Source organism: Juglans microcarpa x Juglans regia, chromosome 5S (genome assembly GCF_004785595.1).
Source record: "Juglans microcarpa x Juglans regia isolate MS1-56 chromosome 5S, Jm3101_v1.0, whole genome shotgun sequence".
NCBI lineage: Eukaryota > Viridiplantae > Streptophyta > Magnoliopsida > Fagales > Juglandaceae > Juglans > Juglans microcarpa x Juglans regia.
In genome coordinates, this window is record NC_054603.1 from 9455723 (window position 1) to 9470802 (window position 15080).

Genomic DNA, 15080 nt, shown 5'->3' on the forward strand with positions numbered 1-15080 from the left:
TTTTATCAGATAAAAATTAAAGATACAATGCGGTCGTATATGGGTTTAATACAATATATAGTAAATTCTAATTAGCAAGTTGAGTCAGATTAGCAAATCCTATATCATCCAATTGGGTCGAGCCAGATCAATAGTCAAAATGGGTCAAAAAGCCTCGTCGAAAATCCACAACAAATTCTTGTTAGGTCAGGTTATTAAATTGGATTGCACACAGAGAGAGCTAGACTCCACACAAAAAACACAATAGACGGCTCCTCCTAATTGTTTCCATAAACTTGTATTCCTTGATGTAGAGGATTTGATCCCAGATTCTTTAATTTATTTGATAACAAAACAATAGATAGGGATTATTTATCTGATTGAGCCGGCAGATAAAAAGTACTAAATCATAGAGCTTGTCCCTATTAAAGTTGTACAAGTCCTAGATGCAGTATCCGAATTAGATAGTACAGCTTTCAGAAGAGCATGTTCCTTTTCATGAAATATAATCTAATTATTAGATATCTATACCTTTTGTCAACATTATCAGCAAGGTGTCAAGGCAAACAGGCCGCCAATGCCTTCTAAGAGAATTCAAACTTCTCCGACCACCCCTTTTAAGACCATCATGCCAGGGTCTAGAACTCATATGGAAGACCGATTTGGATCCCTGGAGTTCTTGACCGAACTCCTAGGGGATCTCTATCCTATGGAAGTCATCTCTCGCAAGCTCAAATGAGTCTATGTTATTTCATTGATGCAATATGGACACCATTTTAAGCTATTGGCATGGCCTTTTGCTCTTGAAGAAGGATTGAATATCGCCTATTTTAAGCTCTCCATATATGTCTAATACAATTACAAAAGTAATATGTCTGTCACCCTTCCACCCTCCACTAGTTCTCAACACGAGTGGACGATACGAAGCCAACAGAATTTATCTACATTGCAACAAAGTATGCATCAAGGGTTTGCATCCTAACAACATTTTCTTTTTCTTTTTTTTTTTTTTTTTAATTTTGTGTGACCTGCCCTTCTTCTTTGCTTCCTCCTGCATTTTCCAACATCTGAGAAGCAGGGAAAGACTGCAAACTTGGTACATTGTCACCACTAACATAGACAACCCGAAACATGTCGTACTTGACATCAAGAGAAAAGCGATTAAAATAAGGCAGCATTGACCTTTTATGATCTGAGTTTAGCACCCATGAGTAACAAAATTGGATTGACTTCCACAAAAAGAGACATACAACTCTTGGCCTCTCTTGGGATTTCAAGCAAACTCCAGCTGCAACACCTTCCATCTTTAGAAAGGCAGATTTGAATAACGCTAAGGTTGCATAAGAGAGGTCATCTAGGTGATCAGCTGCAGAGCCAACTGCTGAATTTATGGATATTGTGTCACCTGTGTGAAATATTATGGCCGAGGAGCCGGCATCTCTTGATTCTCCAGCATATGCATCAAAGAAGCCATGCTCAATTAAGATAGCCATGTTTGATATATCTGTCAACATTGACATCTAGGAAAAGAGAAAAGTGGGTATTAGAACAGAAGAATATTCAAACACTTGGAATGTGCAAAAGACAGGGAAATGAAAGCAAATGACAAAACGTTTAACAAAAGAAGCTATCATCAGGCAATTCCCACTTTGATTAATAAAGCAATTTAATGAATTTTCCCTTTCCTCCATGTTTTGAGTCACAAAGGCCAGTTTAAAGGTTGAAAATCTCCCTGAATAGAGCTTCATACACTTTCTTTTTTCTCTTCGTACACTTTCTTACTGATGATGAGTCTCTGTGTGTAATAACGTAATTATCATGGTTTTCACAAGACAAATTCTTATAGAATCTAAGGTATTTGAATTGTTGGAGGAAGGTAGCCGATGGATTCGCAGTTGGAAGGTTACAAAATTACTGATCTTGGAGAGGTCTACGTTGAACTGGTTCATTAGAGCCCTTGAGGAATGCTTGACTGGAGACAAGGAGTTTTTTGCAACCTCACGGGATGGTAACAGAAGCTACATCGCGCAAAGATGCTCCAATGCTCAAAGTCGCTATATGGCATTTGGTGGAATATGGCAGAGGTGGCAGAAGAAACTTTGTTTTCATACCTGAAGAAATAGAGGGAAAAGGGTGGAGAAAAATGGTGAAGACACCAAGGGAAGCTTACGACAGTTTGGAAAATGAGAGCAAGGTTACTTAAGTCCAAAAATCTAACCCAGAAAGCGCTGATGAATATTCTTCCTAAGTCCTATGCAGAGATGGTCTGGTCATCGGGGCTCGTTGCCGGCAGGGATGGTAAGGAGGTATATGCTTAGGGAAATGCAGTAGCTTTGGTACCAAGGGTGAGGGGCAATTCTGGGTTTTCAAATAAAAAGGAGATAGTTGTTGTGGAGGAAGGACCGAGATGTGTGTTGTTTGCTCGAGCCTGTAGAACTAACATTGAAATGGGAAGAGACTCCTTGACTAAGAGAGGACCCTTGGAGAGGTTTGACAAGCTTTCTTCTTTTAAGCAAGAGTACAATTGAGAAATTCGGTCAATCTTATGATTTAGAGGGTGGATAAAACTATGGGCTTGGGCCTGGGTTTGGACAGAAATGGGCCTCGCCAAAGGCGTTATACGCAGGCTAAGAAAGGTAAAGCCCAAGCACAGCCTGAGCACTGATGGGCTAAACAACCCAGACCCATTGGCAAAGATGCGATGTCCTCTTCCAACCACGGCCGGCGACCACACAAAACCCATCGCAGGGGGCAAGGGACCTTGTGGGTGGAACCTAGGGCGACAGGCTGCCGGTATTGAGGCCGCCGACGGAGTCAGAAATCAAGAATGGTACTCGGGCTGTGGAGGAGGGGCAAAAGGAACCAATGCTCACATAGACTCTACCATTGGGAACAGGCGACCTATTGGGTGTGCTTCTGGTCAACGGCTTGCCGGGGTGGATGCCGCCGACTGAGGAAGGAGCTGAGAATGAACGTCGGGCAAGCCAGAAGGAGTCAACGAACACACAGAACTCATTGTCGAGAGTAGACGACCTAGTGGGTGGGCCTCTAGTCGCCGATTTTTCAGAGACGCCGTCACCAACGGAGGAAGAAGCTGAGGATGCTCATTGTGTTCGTGAGAGGGGGTCTCAGGCTGAAGAAGAAGGCCAGAATGAGCTGGTAAAACTGTTTGACATAGAGGGAAGTCCTATTGTTAATATATCTACACGGGAACCTCAAATGGAACCCCAAACTGAGGTTGGCACCTTGGCATTATCCACACCCAATTGGTGCAGCCCCCCAATTGGTATTCTACCTAGGATAGATCCAACGAAGGGTATGTGAGACTACCCAAGGAAGGTACTCCTATCCCTTTTGAGAATATCTTGGAAGTTGCGAATGAGGGGTTTGTGCAAGAGTATGAAATGCAGTTGGTTTGTAGGGAGCTAGAGGAAGGGACAATGGATGACCCAAGCCCCTTATGTTCTATGCTGCCAGGTTCACATTGGGCCAATTCTCAGTCAGATTGGGTACTCCAAAAAGTGGATGAAATGCGAGAATGCATAGGGATTTCGTGTGATTCAAAGCCCTCCTCATCGCTATTGAATCGGGCCAACATCACTTTGCTAGATCCTACGCCAAAAAAAAGGGGAATTAAAGATACTAGCTTGCTCTATTAATTATCGGGAAGGTAGTGCAAGTAGAGAAAGGAGTAAGGGTTGGGTGAATATTTGTGATTTATGAAACCAAAAATTTTATCTTGGAATGTAAGGGGCTGAATAATCCGGGTAAGCGCCTCTGTGTTAAAAACTTACTAAGAAACTGGAAGGCTGATATCATATGTATTCAAGAGACCAAGCTGAAGTTCATAGATAGAAGAATAGTTAGAAATTTGTGGGGATGCCTTCACATGGGCTGCGTTTATCTCGCTTCTAAAGGGGGATGGGGAGGAATTCTTCTGCTCTGGGATATGAGAATCGTTAATCTAGTTGAGTATATTGGGGAACATTTGGCCTGCTCTTTTAAAAATGTGGATGATGATTACAAGTGGTCCTTTGTTGGTGTATAGGGTCCTAATCTGGACAGCAATAGAAGGTTCCTTTGGGAGGAGATTGCTGAGTTATATAACTGGTGGGATGGGCGATGGTGTATTGGGGGAGATTTTAATGTCACCCAATTCCCGAGTGAGAGGTCGGGAGATTCCTGCATCAGTTAGACAATGGCAAAATTTTCTAATCTTATTTTCGAACTTGACTTCGTTGATTTACCTCTGGTAGGGGGGAATTTACATGGTCTATTGGGAGGGTCTGGTCAAGACTGGACAGATTCATCGTTTCCTCGTCTTGGGAGGCCCATTTTCCAGATTTATGCCAAAAGACTCCCGAGACTTTGTTTGGACCACTTCCCTATTTTGCTTGATTGTGGGGGCCTTCATGAGGGACGTAGATATTTTAAATTTGAAAACATGTAGTTGAAAGCTGACGGTTTTGTGGAGAAGGTGAGAGTGTGGTGGTCCTCTTATGATGTTTTTGGTACACCCAACTTTGTGTTGGTTGGAAAACTTAAAAGCCTTGAAGAAAGACCTGAAAACGTGGAATGATGAAGAATTTGAAAAGATCAACAATCAAAGGAAGATTCTTTTTTTAGGAACTTGCATGTTTGGATGAAAAGGAGAGTGTCGGGGTTCTCACAGATGAGGAGAAGGCAAGGAAGATTGTTGTTGTGGCTGATCTGGAAAAACTTACTCTCATGGAAGAGATCTCCTGGTAAAAATCCCAGGCCCTTTGGCTAAAGGAAGGAGATAAGTGCACCAGCTTTTTTCATAGAGTAGCCAACTCTCATAGAAGGTTTAATGCTATTGAGGTACTGCATTCGAATGGTAATGTGCTTTTAGACAGATCCGATATTAAGAACAACATAGTGCATTTTTTCGACAACCTACTAACGGAACAATTTCAGTGGAGGCCTAAGGTTGATGGGTTGACATTCGATACGATCAATCAATCATGTGTTGGTTGGTTTGAAAGGATGTTTGAAGAGGTTGAGATGCTTAAAGTGCTAAAAGGAATGGACAACGACAAAGCGTCGGGACAAGATGGGTTTTCCATGGCATTTTTTCAGGTATGTTGGGACATTCTCAAGGAGGATTTTATGAAGGTTTTCACTCACACGTGAAATTCAAGAAAAGCCTTAATGCAACCTTCATAACCCTTATTCCGAAGAAGGCAGAGTCGGTGGAGGTGAAAGACTTTCACCCTACAAGTCTTGTGAGTGGAGTGTATAAGATCATATCCAAGGTTCTCGCCAACCGTATGAGCACGGTCATGGACAAGATTATTTCGAAGCCTCAAAATACTTTTGTTAAGGGGAGGTAGATTTTGGATTCGGTACTAATAGCAAACGAATATTTGGACAGTAGAATTATATCCAACACGCCAGGTATCATTTGCAAACTAGATATGGAAAAGGCATTTGATCATGTTAATTGGGACTTCTTAGTTTATGTTCTTGGCAAATTTGGCTTTGGGGAAAGGTGGCGCAATTGGATGAAGTATTGCATCACAACTGCTAGATTCTCAGTGTTGGTTAATGGCACTCCTGATGGTTTTTTTCAACAGCTCTCGTGGATTGAGGCAAGGAGATCATTTATCTCCTTTTCTCTTTGTCTTAGTCATGGATATACTGAGTAGAATGATAAAGGCAACTAGGGATGGGTCTTTTTTATCTGGATTTTCAGTGGGCGGTGCTTCTTCTGGGAGCATCATTGCATCTCATCTTCTTTTCGCTGACGACACTTTAATTTTTTGCAAGCCGGATCCTAATCAAATCTATATTCACTGAGAGCTCTCTTGCTTTGTTTTGAAGCTACTTCCGGCCTTAAGGTGAATTTGTCCAAATTGGAATTGGTTCCGGTTGGCTTGGTAAATCATATTGGAGACTTGGCTGAAATTTTGGGTTGTAAGGTATCTTCTTTGCCTATGAAGTACCTCGGTCTTCCTTTGGGAGCTCCTCATAAATCCAAAGTACTATGGGATGGCGTGATTGAAAAAATTGAGAATAGATTAGCAGGTTGGAAAAGAATGTATTTATCTAAAGGGGGATGAATCACTCTTACTAAGAGCACGTCATCTAACCTACCTACGTACTTTCCTTCATTATTCTCTATCCTGACTGGTGTGGCTAATAGGATGGAAAGAATTTTCCGTGCTTTCTTGCGAGGCGGATTGGGGGAAGAGAAAAAGTTCCATTTCATTAAATGGGACAAGAACTGCACTCCCCTACCTTGTGGAGGCCTGAGAATTAGAAAGTTGAGTATTTTCAATAAGGCTTTACTAGGAAAATAGTTGTGGCAATACCACCTAGAAAGCGAGGCTTTATGGAGAACTGTGGTTGATGCCAAATTCGGAAGTACTTGGGGAGGCTGGATTTTTAATGAAGGACGAGGATCGTATGGTGTGGGTGTATGGAAATTTATTAGGAAAGGCTAGGATTCATTAGTAATTTTAGATTTGTGGCGGGGCGTGGAAATAGAGTTAGATTCTGGGTTGATGTTTAGTGTTCTGATGCTGCCTTAAAGGAGGCTTTTCCATCTCTTTTCAGAGTTGCATTGCATAAGGAAGCCTCTATTGCTGATTACATGGACTCTTCGAATGGTCTGCTACAGTGGAATGTGTCATTTACCAAAGCAGTTCAAGATTGGGAAGTGGGAGACATTTCTGATTTCTACAGCACCTTGTACGCACTGAATTTGGAACATGGCATGGAGGACAAGCTGTTGTGGACACATCCCGGGAATAAGGAATTTTCGGTTCATTCTTTATATAAGGCTATGTCTACCCACTCTTCTCAGAATTTCCCTTGGAAGCGCATTTGGAAGAGTAAAGTGCCCCTAAAAGTTGCTTTCTTCGGTTGGTTGGCCTCTCATGGTGAAATTTTGACCATAAACAAGCTGAGGAAGCATAGTTTCTTCATAATGGATTGGTGCTTCATATGCAAAAGGAATAGCGAATCGACAAACCATCTTCTTCTCCATTGCGATGTGGCAAAGGATGAAGTCTTCTTAAGGCTGGACATTGCTTGGGTGATGCCCAAAAAGGTGGTGGACCTATTGGCTTGTTGGAGCGAAACACGGGGAAACCGTCAAGTAGCGGATGTTTGGAAGATAGTGCCCTTATGTCTTATGTGGTGTATATGGAATGAGAGGAATGGAAGATGTTTTGAAAATAGTGAACATTCATTGGAGGGGATTAGAGATTCATTTTTCCAAACTGTGTTACTTTGGGCTAAGACTATTGTATTAGATGGGGGTAATTTTAGTGACTTGTATGCGTCTTTTTTCATTCGTAAGCTTGAATTAAGCATTTCTCACTTGTGTACCACCTATGTACTCGGGCTATGCCTAGTTTTGAAGATCAATAAACTTTATTAATTATCAAAAAAAAAAAAATCTCCCTGATACTCCATTAATTTAATGTAGTAAGAAGCAAAGAATATACGATCTTTTAAGTGTTTTAATCACCTTTTCATTACCCTAAAGCCCTGCTGTTTGCTTTGTAGACTTATAGGTTATGTAATTTCATTAAGATGATCTTTTATAGTCCCTTTTGAAGTGAATTGCATTAACATAAAGCAAAGAAGTAAAAAACAAGTGGAAAGGAAAGTTAGTTATAATAACTAAAACTTACAAGGATAGAACATAATAACTCTTTGTTTTCAGAAGGTTTCTTCAGCCATGCTCCATACCATACAATCTGAACACAAGATTAATCAATTAAGATCTCCAAAAACCAGTATGTGAATGCTTGATTTTTCTCACTTGAATGAAGTGACACAGAAGAAATATCACAGAAATTAAAAGCACTTCTAGGAGGGGGAACAACTAATAGTTTGTGAGGAAATGTTTAAGACATGATCATGCGTCATTTCTTAGTCTCAATGAACAATTGAACTGTGCCTGAAAATCTGGTTGATTAGTTCAAAGCAGAAAAGATGTTTTATACCAATTTACCTAAGGAAAATGATACTCCAACCGATTGATCGGTACCAACAAATATACCGATCACTGTTTTTTTTTTTCTTAAAGCATTTGTGTGCATTTATTTTTAGTATTTTTGAAAAAAAAAATACTAAAAAAAATTATTTAAAAAAAGATTAAAACTATTTTCAGTACCTTTAATCGGTGATGTAGCACCGTCCTTTACCCAAAGCAAGCAACAGGGACTAGGGGTGGGCAGCGGGGCCCCGCCCCGCTGCCCCGACCCGCTTCCGCCCCGCCTCCGTTAGGCGGGGCGGATCACCCCGCCCATCAGATGCGGGCGGCGGGGCCACCCGCCCGCATCTGGGGCAACATCCGGGGCGGGGGCGGGCTGGGGTGACCCCCGCCCCGGATATACCCCGCCCCGCCCCGCCGGATATTATTATATATATATAATTATAATTATATATAATTATATTATATATTATACGTTATTTACATATATATTAAAAAAAAAAAAAAAAAACCCAGGCATGAAACGACGTCGTTTCATGCCTGGGTTTAAAATTAAAACTGAAACCCTTAGTCCTTACCCACTACCCAGCCCCCCCCTTCTTGCCTCTGCCGAGCCCCGAGTTGGCGAGTTCTCAATTCTCACTCTCGCAGTCGCAGCCTCGCTCTCGCCTCTCTCTCTCTCTGAGTTACTTCTCGCAGTCGTGAGCCGCCGCCCGGTCCCTTGTTCAAGCATCGCCATCCCCGTCGCACGACTCGGACTCGCACCCGGTTCCTCTCTTCATCTCCGAAGGTAATAAACCCAAATTCAACACTTCAATTTTTTTTTATTTACATATTTAATGGAGATTGGAGGAAGGATGAGGTTTATCGGAGATGGAGGATGGGATTTTGTGAATTGTGTGCTGTGGAGTTTAGATTGTGCATGTGGTTTGATCTTTGAAATTTTGAATGGCTCCCGTGAGTCCGTGACCCGTGAATTGTGTGCTGTGATTTTTTTTTTTTTTTTTGCATTATATAATGTGTGTAAATCACTGAATTTCAATATTATTGTGTATAGGGCTCCAATCCGAAACCCTAATTTAATTTAGGGGTTTTAATCTTTGAAACCCCTAAATTAATTTAGGGTTTCGAAATACCCTAAATTAATTTAGGGGTTTCAATCTTTGAAACCCCTAAATTAATTTAGGGTTTCGAAATACCCTAAAGAGCCCAATCCGAAACCCTAAATAAATTTAGGGGTTTCAATCTTTGAAACCCCTAAATTAATTTAGGGTTTCGAAATACCCTAAATTAATTTAGGGGTTTCAATCTTTGAAACCCCTAAATTAATTTAGGGTTTCGAAATACCCTAAAGAGCCCAATCCGAAACCCTAAATTAATTTAGGGGTTTCAATCTTTGAAACTCCTAAATTAATTTAGGGTTTCGAAATACCCTAAATTAATTTAGGGGTTTCAATCTTTGAAACCCCTAAATTAATTTAGGGTTTCGAAATACCCTAAAGAGCCCAATCCGAAACCCTAAATTAATTTAGGGGTTTCAATCTTCGAGGAGGATAGTGATGATCAGTTTGGATATGGTATTTATTTTAATTTCATTTTATAATTTCTTATTTTAATTTATTTATTTTCATTTAATTGGTATTCATTAATTTGATTTCAAATTTAATACTTATAGTGATACATGAGACGACGTCTACGGCTACCTCCGATGCAGTATGACTTTGTATTGGACCCACCATTGTCATGGTTTGCACAATTTCTTCCATAATTGTTTTTTGCATTTAAAATTTTGTTTCATCTTTATAACTTTTTAATTCTAATTTGTTTTATTTTTAACTTATTAATATTTCAGGTTTTATAACTTATTGACTTTTATGATCTTGATTTTCAGTCTCACAGCAATCGACATAACTCACCACTCAGTGAACTCACCGCTACGGCTCCACCCCAAAATCAAATTGATCAAATTGAAAAATTATGATTTTATTAATTTATAATTAATTGTAATGTTGCTACAATAGTTAATTGTATAATTTGTAATATTTATTTCTTTTAGAGGAGTTTGTAATAGTGTAATAGTTTATTAGTTCTCTTAATTTGTATAATTGTGAACAAAATATTTTAGCATAGTGCCTTACTGCCTTAGTGATGATTACTACTTAATTAGTTAATAACGTAATAGTTCAATGTATGATTCTATATATCCCTTATATATATATTTTTTTTCCTGTTTTTAAATCTATATACTTTTTAATCTAAATAATGGGCTCAAATGGCCCAAAAACGAATTCTGGGCCCAAAGTGGCCCAAAAACCGATTCTGGGCCAATTAGGGCCCAGAAAAATGTACTGGGCCAAAGGCCCAGTATGGGGGCGGGGGGTGCGGACGGGTGGGGGTCCACCCCCGCACCCCGGCCCAACGGACGGGGGACCCCGCCCCCGCCATGCGGGGGCAGGGTCCGGGGAGAAATTCCCCACCCCCGCATATGCGGGGGCGGGGGGCGGGGGAGGGGTGGCCCCGCCCCGTAGGGGGCGGGTATCACCCCTAACAGGGACCAAGTATTGCTACGATATGATCAGAATTGACTTGGCAATTCCCATAATAGAAATAATGATACTTTTAGTGACACTAGAAATAAACCACAAACCAAGTAATTAATTTTCTTGAGGAAATGGAGAACTAGGAAAAAGTACAAACTATTGCAATTACCAACTACTACCAACTATCAAATAACACTTTTCTCTCAGGTCAATGGTAAGTTCATTTCACGTTATTTATTTATTTATTTCTTTCTTTCTTGTTATCTTTTTGTTTATACGTAAAATTGAGAGATGCAAGTGTTTATCTTTTTTTTTTTTTTTTTTTTTTGAATAACAAGTGTTATCTCGATGGTTATGATTGAATATGATAGTACTTTTTACCTATAAGTTTGATTAATTTTAGACGGTGTGAAAACACAGGTGAAATGTGTATTTAACCTTAAGAATAATATAAAAAATATGTTATTTTATCCTTTATAGCGGAGTGTAAATAAGAAAGAATTCCAGTAAAAACCAAATCCACACAATTGGGAAAGAAATTGAAACAATTTCGATTCAAGTAAAGCCTACGTGAAGTGAAAAAAGTAGAACAAAATGAAAAGGTAAGAAACAAGTAATATTAAGCTGAAGGAAGTGAAAAATGAAGGTGAACTCACCATATTTCCATGAATGCTCTTAAAAATAGAATTTTGTACGCAACCAAGATTCTCAGTGCATAAAGAGAACTGCTTCAGCGCGTCAACAACGTCATCGACCAAAACAACTGTTGGCCTGAAGACAAAGAAGCTCAGATCCAAATTTCTATTGCTGAAGGGCACAAAGCAGGCCATTCTATTATCTTCTTTCCGGCTTTCTTTTCTTCTTTCTCGGAAGTTTCTTCTAATCTCCAAATGAATCAACAGGGAGAGCCAGAGAATCTTTATGGGTTGGATTTCTTTTCTTCTGTCTCTCTAAAGTTTCGATTTTTATCTCAAAAGGAATCAAGGAGAGCCAGAAAATCTTATGGGTACTCTCGAACCTTCCACTGAAGAAAATTAAAGATTGTTGAATGGAGTGGCCGAAAAGAGGGATTGGACTGAACTGGTCGTGGCGAAATGCCATTGCCAGGTCTTGTTTGGCTTCTTCAGATTCTGAGACACGAGCAAGGAAAACTATATAATATACTAAAGCAGATGAATATAAAGATGCCGTCTTGAGCTTTGACCCTTTCTAGAAGTTCGCCGGCACGTGATTATAAGGGGTGGTCCCTCGGTAGTCGGTCCAACCACCCTGGAATAGACTACCTGGGATGGTGGCAGTCTACCCCGGCCAAGGTGAATCCAACCCGCAAAGTGGGAGCTACTCCTCTTAGGATAGCCGAACCATCGATTCCATGAGGTGGACAGCGGTCTTATTCTTTTCTTCCCTTTTTTTAGTTTTTAAATATAATTTTTATTTTTTTATTTTGGATGTGCTACTATTCACTCCCGATATTTTTTTCTTTTTTTTTATAGCATATAAAGTGCAGAATAAATAATAGATACTAAGAAGAACTATTCTTTTATGTTCTAATAGTTACAGAAATGATATACAATACATTTTCGTGATACATTTTACAATAGTTTTCCTAAGATGAAAATATTTTATAAAATAATATTATCTTTATAAGATTTTTATGAAAATATCCTCTATTTAAAATATAATTATGTAAAATATTATAAAAAAATATTATGTATAAATAATTTTTCTAATTAATTAATGTGTCACCTAACTTCTATGATTGTCAAACCAAGTCTTATCTTATATACATTCAAACTAAAAACAAAAATACTATTTCTTAATTTTCTTCCAAAGCAAGATTGTATTATATTGAAAAGAGATAGACACATAATGTAGATCTCACTATATTTAATATTATAAGTGAGCAACGTGGACCTCAATATATAATACATAGGATTCACATACTATAGTTACCTCTTTTCGAATTATAAAATGTGTTTAGATGAGAAAATAATAGGCAATCTTAATCCCTACATATATTGGAGGCAAGGTAAGATTTATTTCTCAAAATATAAAATGTATTAAAAGATTATATGGAACTTAACAAGCCGTTCTTATATGATCCATTCAATGGGGATGCTAAATACTAAATCGTCTGATTTCTCCTTCATCATATACAAAAAACAAAAGTGTAATCTAATTTCATTTTCATTTGGGCGATTGGAAACGATTACTGTGGGGCGAAAGAAGGAAAAGAGAGAAAAAAGAATAGAAAAGAAAAGAGAACCATGCATGCACCAAAGCCTTCACGTTTCTCTAAAGTTTCCATTTGTAAGGGTCTTCCCTCTCCTTTTATGTTTTTCTTGTTTTTCTTTTTCTTTTTTTTTTTTCTTTTTGATAAAAGATCCTTCATTCATTCATATAATAGCTCTAAGATTACACTAGAGAATTGTCCAACCAAACATGTTGTGCAATAAAATCAGGAAAAGAATGCATCCATAATTCCACATCTTGTATTCTCCAAGCATGCCTTGCCAAGCAATGAGTTACTTGGTTCCCCATGCGTGGGATGTGTTGTACCCTCGCCTCTTAAAACTGATGTAGCATCCTCTTTCACCTCAGAAATGAGATTTCCTAATACTGATAAGTACTCCCCTACTGCTTGTAAGGCTTCCACTAAAATTAGACAATCACTTTCTAGGATTATTTTGGAAAAACTCATTTGAGAGCTAAATTGTAACCCTTGAAGCATTGCAAGTAATTCCACTGATTCAACTTCCAATACCTCTAGTTTTGTTTTGCTTACTGCCATTATGACTTGACCATGATCATCCCTAACCACAACCCCCACACTTGCCTTTTGATAATCATAGAACAATGCCCCATCCACATTGAGTTTGAAAAAATCTGTTGGAAGGACATTCCAGCAAGCAGCAGGTCTCGAATTTGGAGTATTCCTGAAAGATGAGGTTGGATTCTAAAGACTTAATGCATGGTTGATAACAGCTACATGATTCTCTTTTGCTTTCTCATAAATCAACTTGTTTCGTCTATACCAGAAAGTCCAAGTGATGAGAAAGAATCTTTCCAGTTGTGATAAGTCACCTGTGTTCAATAACCTTCTGACTGTACCCTTAATAAAATCAGTAGGAGGACTAGTACTTATTGCGGGCATAAACATGTTCCAAGCAGCAAGAGTATCGGGACAGTTAATAATTGCAAGAGCAAAGTCTTCATTCTGGGATCCACAGAAATCACACTGAGCAGATTCCACAATCTTTCTTTTGAGCAAATTATGTTTAGTAGGTAACCCATCTTTACAAGCCCTCCATGCAAAGATCTTAATCTTATGGGGAATATGCATTTGCCACAAAGACTTCCATAATTTCTTATCTTCATTTCTTATATAGTTTTCTGGTGAGTCTTAAGATTTCAGAACTGTCATGAATCTGTATGCACTCCTCACACTAAAATTTCCACTCTTCTCATGTCTCCAGAACCATGCATCTTTATATCTACCAGGGCTTAACACTATCTTGAGAAATATTGTTAAAATTTAGACTAATTGGGCAACACAACGCCTTCACGTGATAAGATATCGGTAACTAGCACATGCTTCATTCCTGTTGACAAAGATCTATACTCGTGTTCACAATATTGCTCTTTACAACTACTCTAAAAACAAATGCACGAACGCGATGTTGAATGCCATAAAAGACTTGAATGTGTATTTCATAACATCAATGAGTTTTAAGAGGATTGAGAGTTCAACGTTTCATGGTTCAATAAGTAGTATCAGAACTAGAGATCATGAATTTGAGTTTTAGAATCGTCATTGTGAGGGAGGGTTCCCTATGATTGCTCTAAAAACACGCGTTGAATACTATAAAAAAAAACTAACAATAAATTGCAAAACATCATTCTCCAACATGTCTCTCGCATGATAACCTGCGTGCATGCTCTTTAATTATGTCTTTGTATTTCTGTAACCTCAAGCACTCTTATGATTAATCTGTACTACTCAATGAACATGGAAATTAAGTAGAAAAGGAAACAGGGTTGAAATATTACTTCAGGTTTACACGTACGTACTCATGTATTAACTATTCCAATATCAAAGGTAGGTAATAAATAACCTGATAATGGTTGCACCAAAATGCTTGGGGATTCATTTCACAAATTTATCATTCGACCATCCTCCATTATTGTACATCTGCATGCGTCTCCAACTGCCAACAATATCCAATTAATCCTTTACAAGTGGAATTATATCTATCTTCAGGCACCCCCCCCCCCCCCCCCCCCCCCTCCTCTTTTTTTGGTAACTTAAGTCTCGTTTGGATAGTAAAAGTATTTCGTCTCATCTCATTCCATCATTATAACTTTTTCAAATTTTCATATAAAATATAACAAAAAAAGTCAACATTTTCAAATTCCAAAATAATAATAATATTTTATTCAACTTTCATCTCATCACATCTCAACTCACTATCCAATCAGCGCCTTAATGTAAGAATTACAGATATATTTTATATTTACTAATAATAAAAACACCTATTTTTTGCTCATCCCATACAAGCACCATCCGTACGTTTAGTATATATCATATAAAT

General features: G+C 38.7%; 1 protein-coding gene across 1 annotated transcript; it reads right to left on the reverse strand.

Moving 5' to 3' along the window:
* Positions 1-791: 791 nt before the first annotated feature.
* LOC121268507 lies at positions 792-11929 on the reverse strand. The gene is made up of 3 exons (XM_041172822.1): positions 11145-11929; positions 7644-7709; positions 792-1499 (listed from the first exon to the last, which is right to left on the reverse strand). The coding sequence occupies exons 1-3, from the start codon at positions 11316-11318 to the stop codon at positions 993-995; spliced, it is 747 nt and encodes a 248-aa protein (XP_041028756.1). The 5' UTR covers positions 11319-11929; the 3' UTR covers positions 792-992.
* Positions 11930-15080: the final 3151 nt, after the last annotated feature.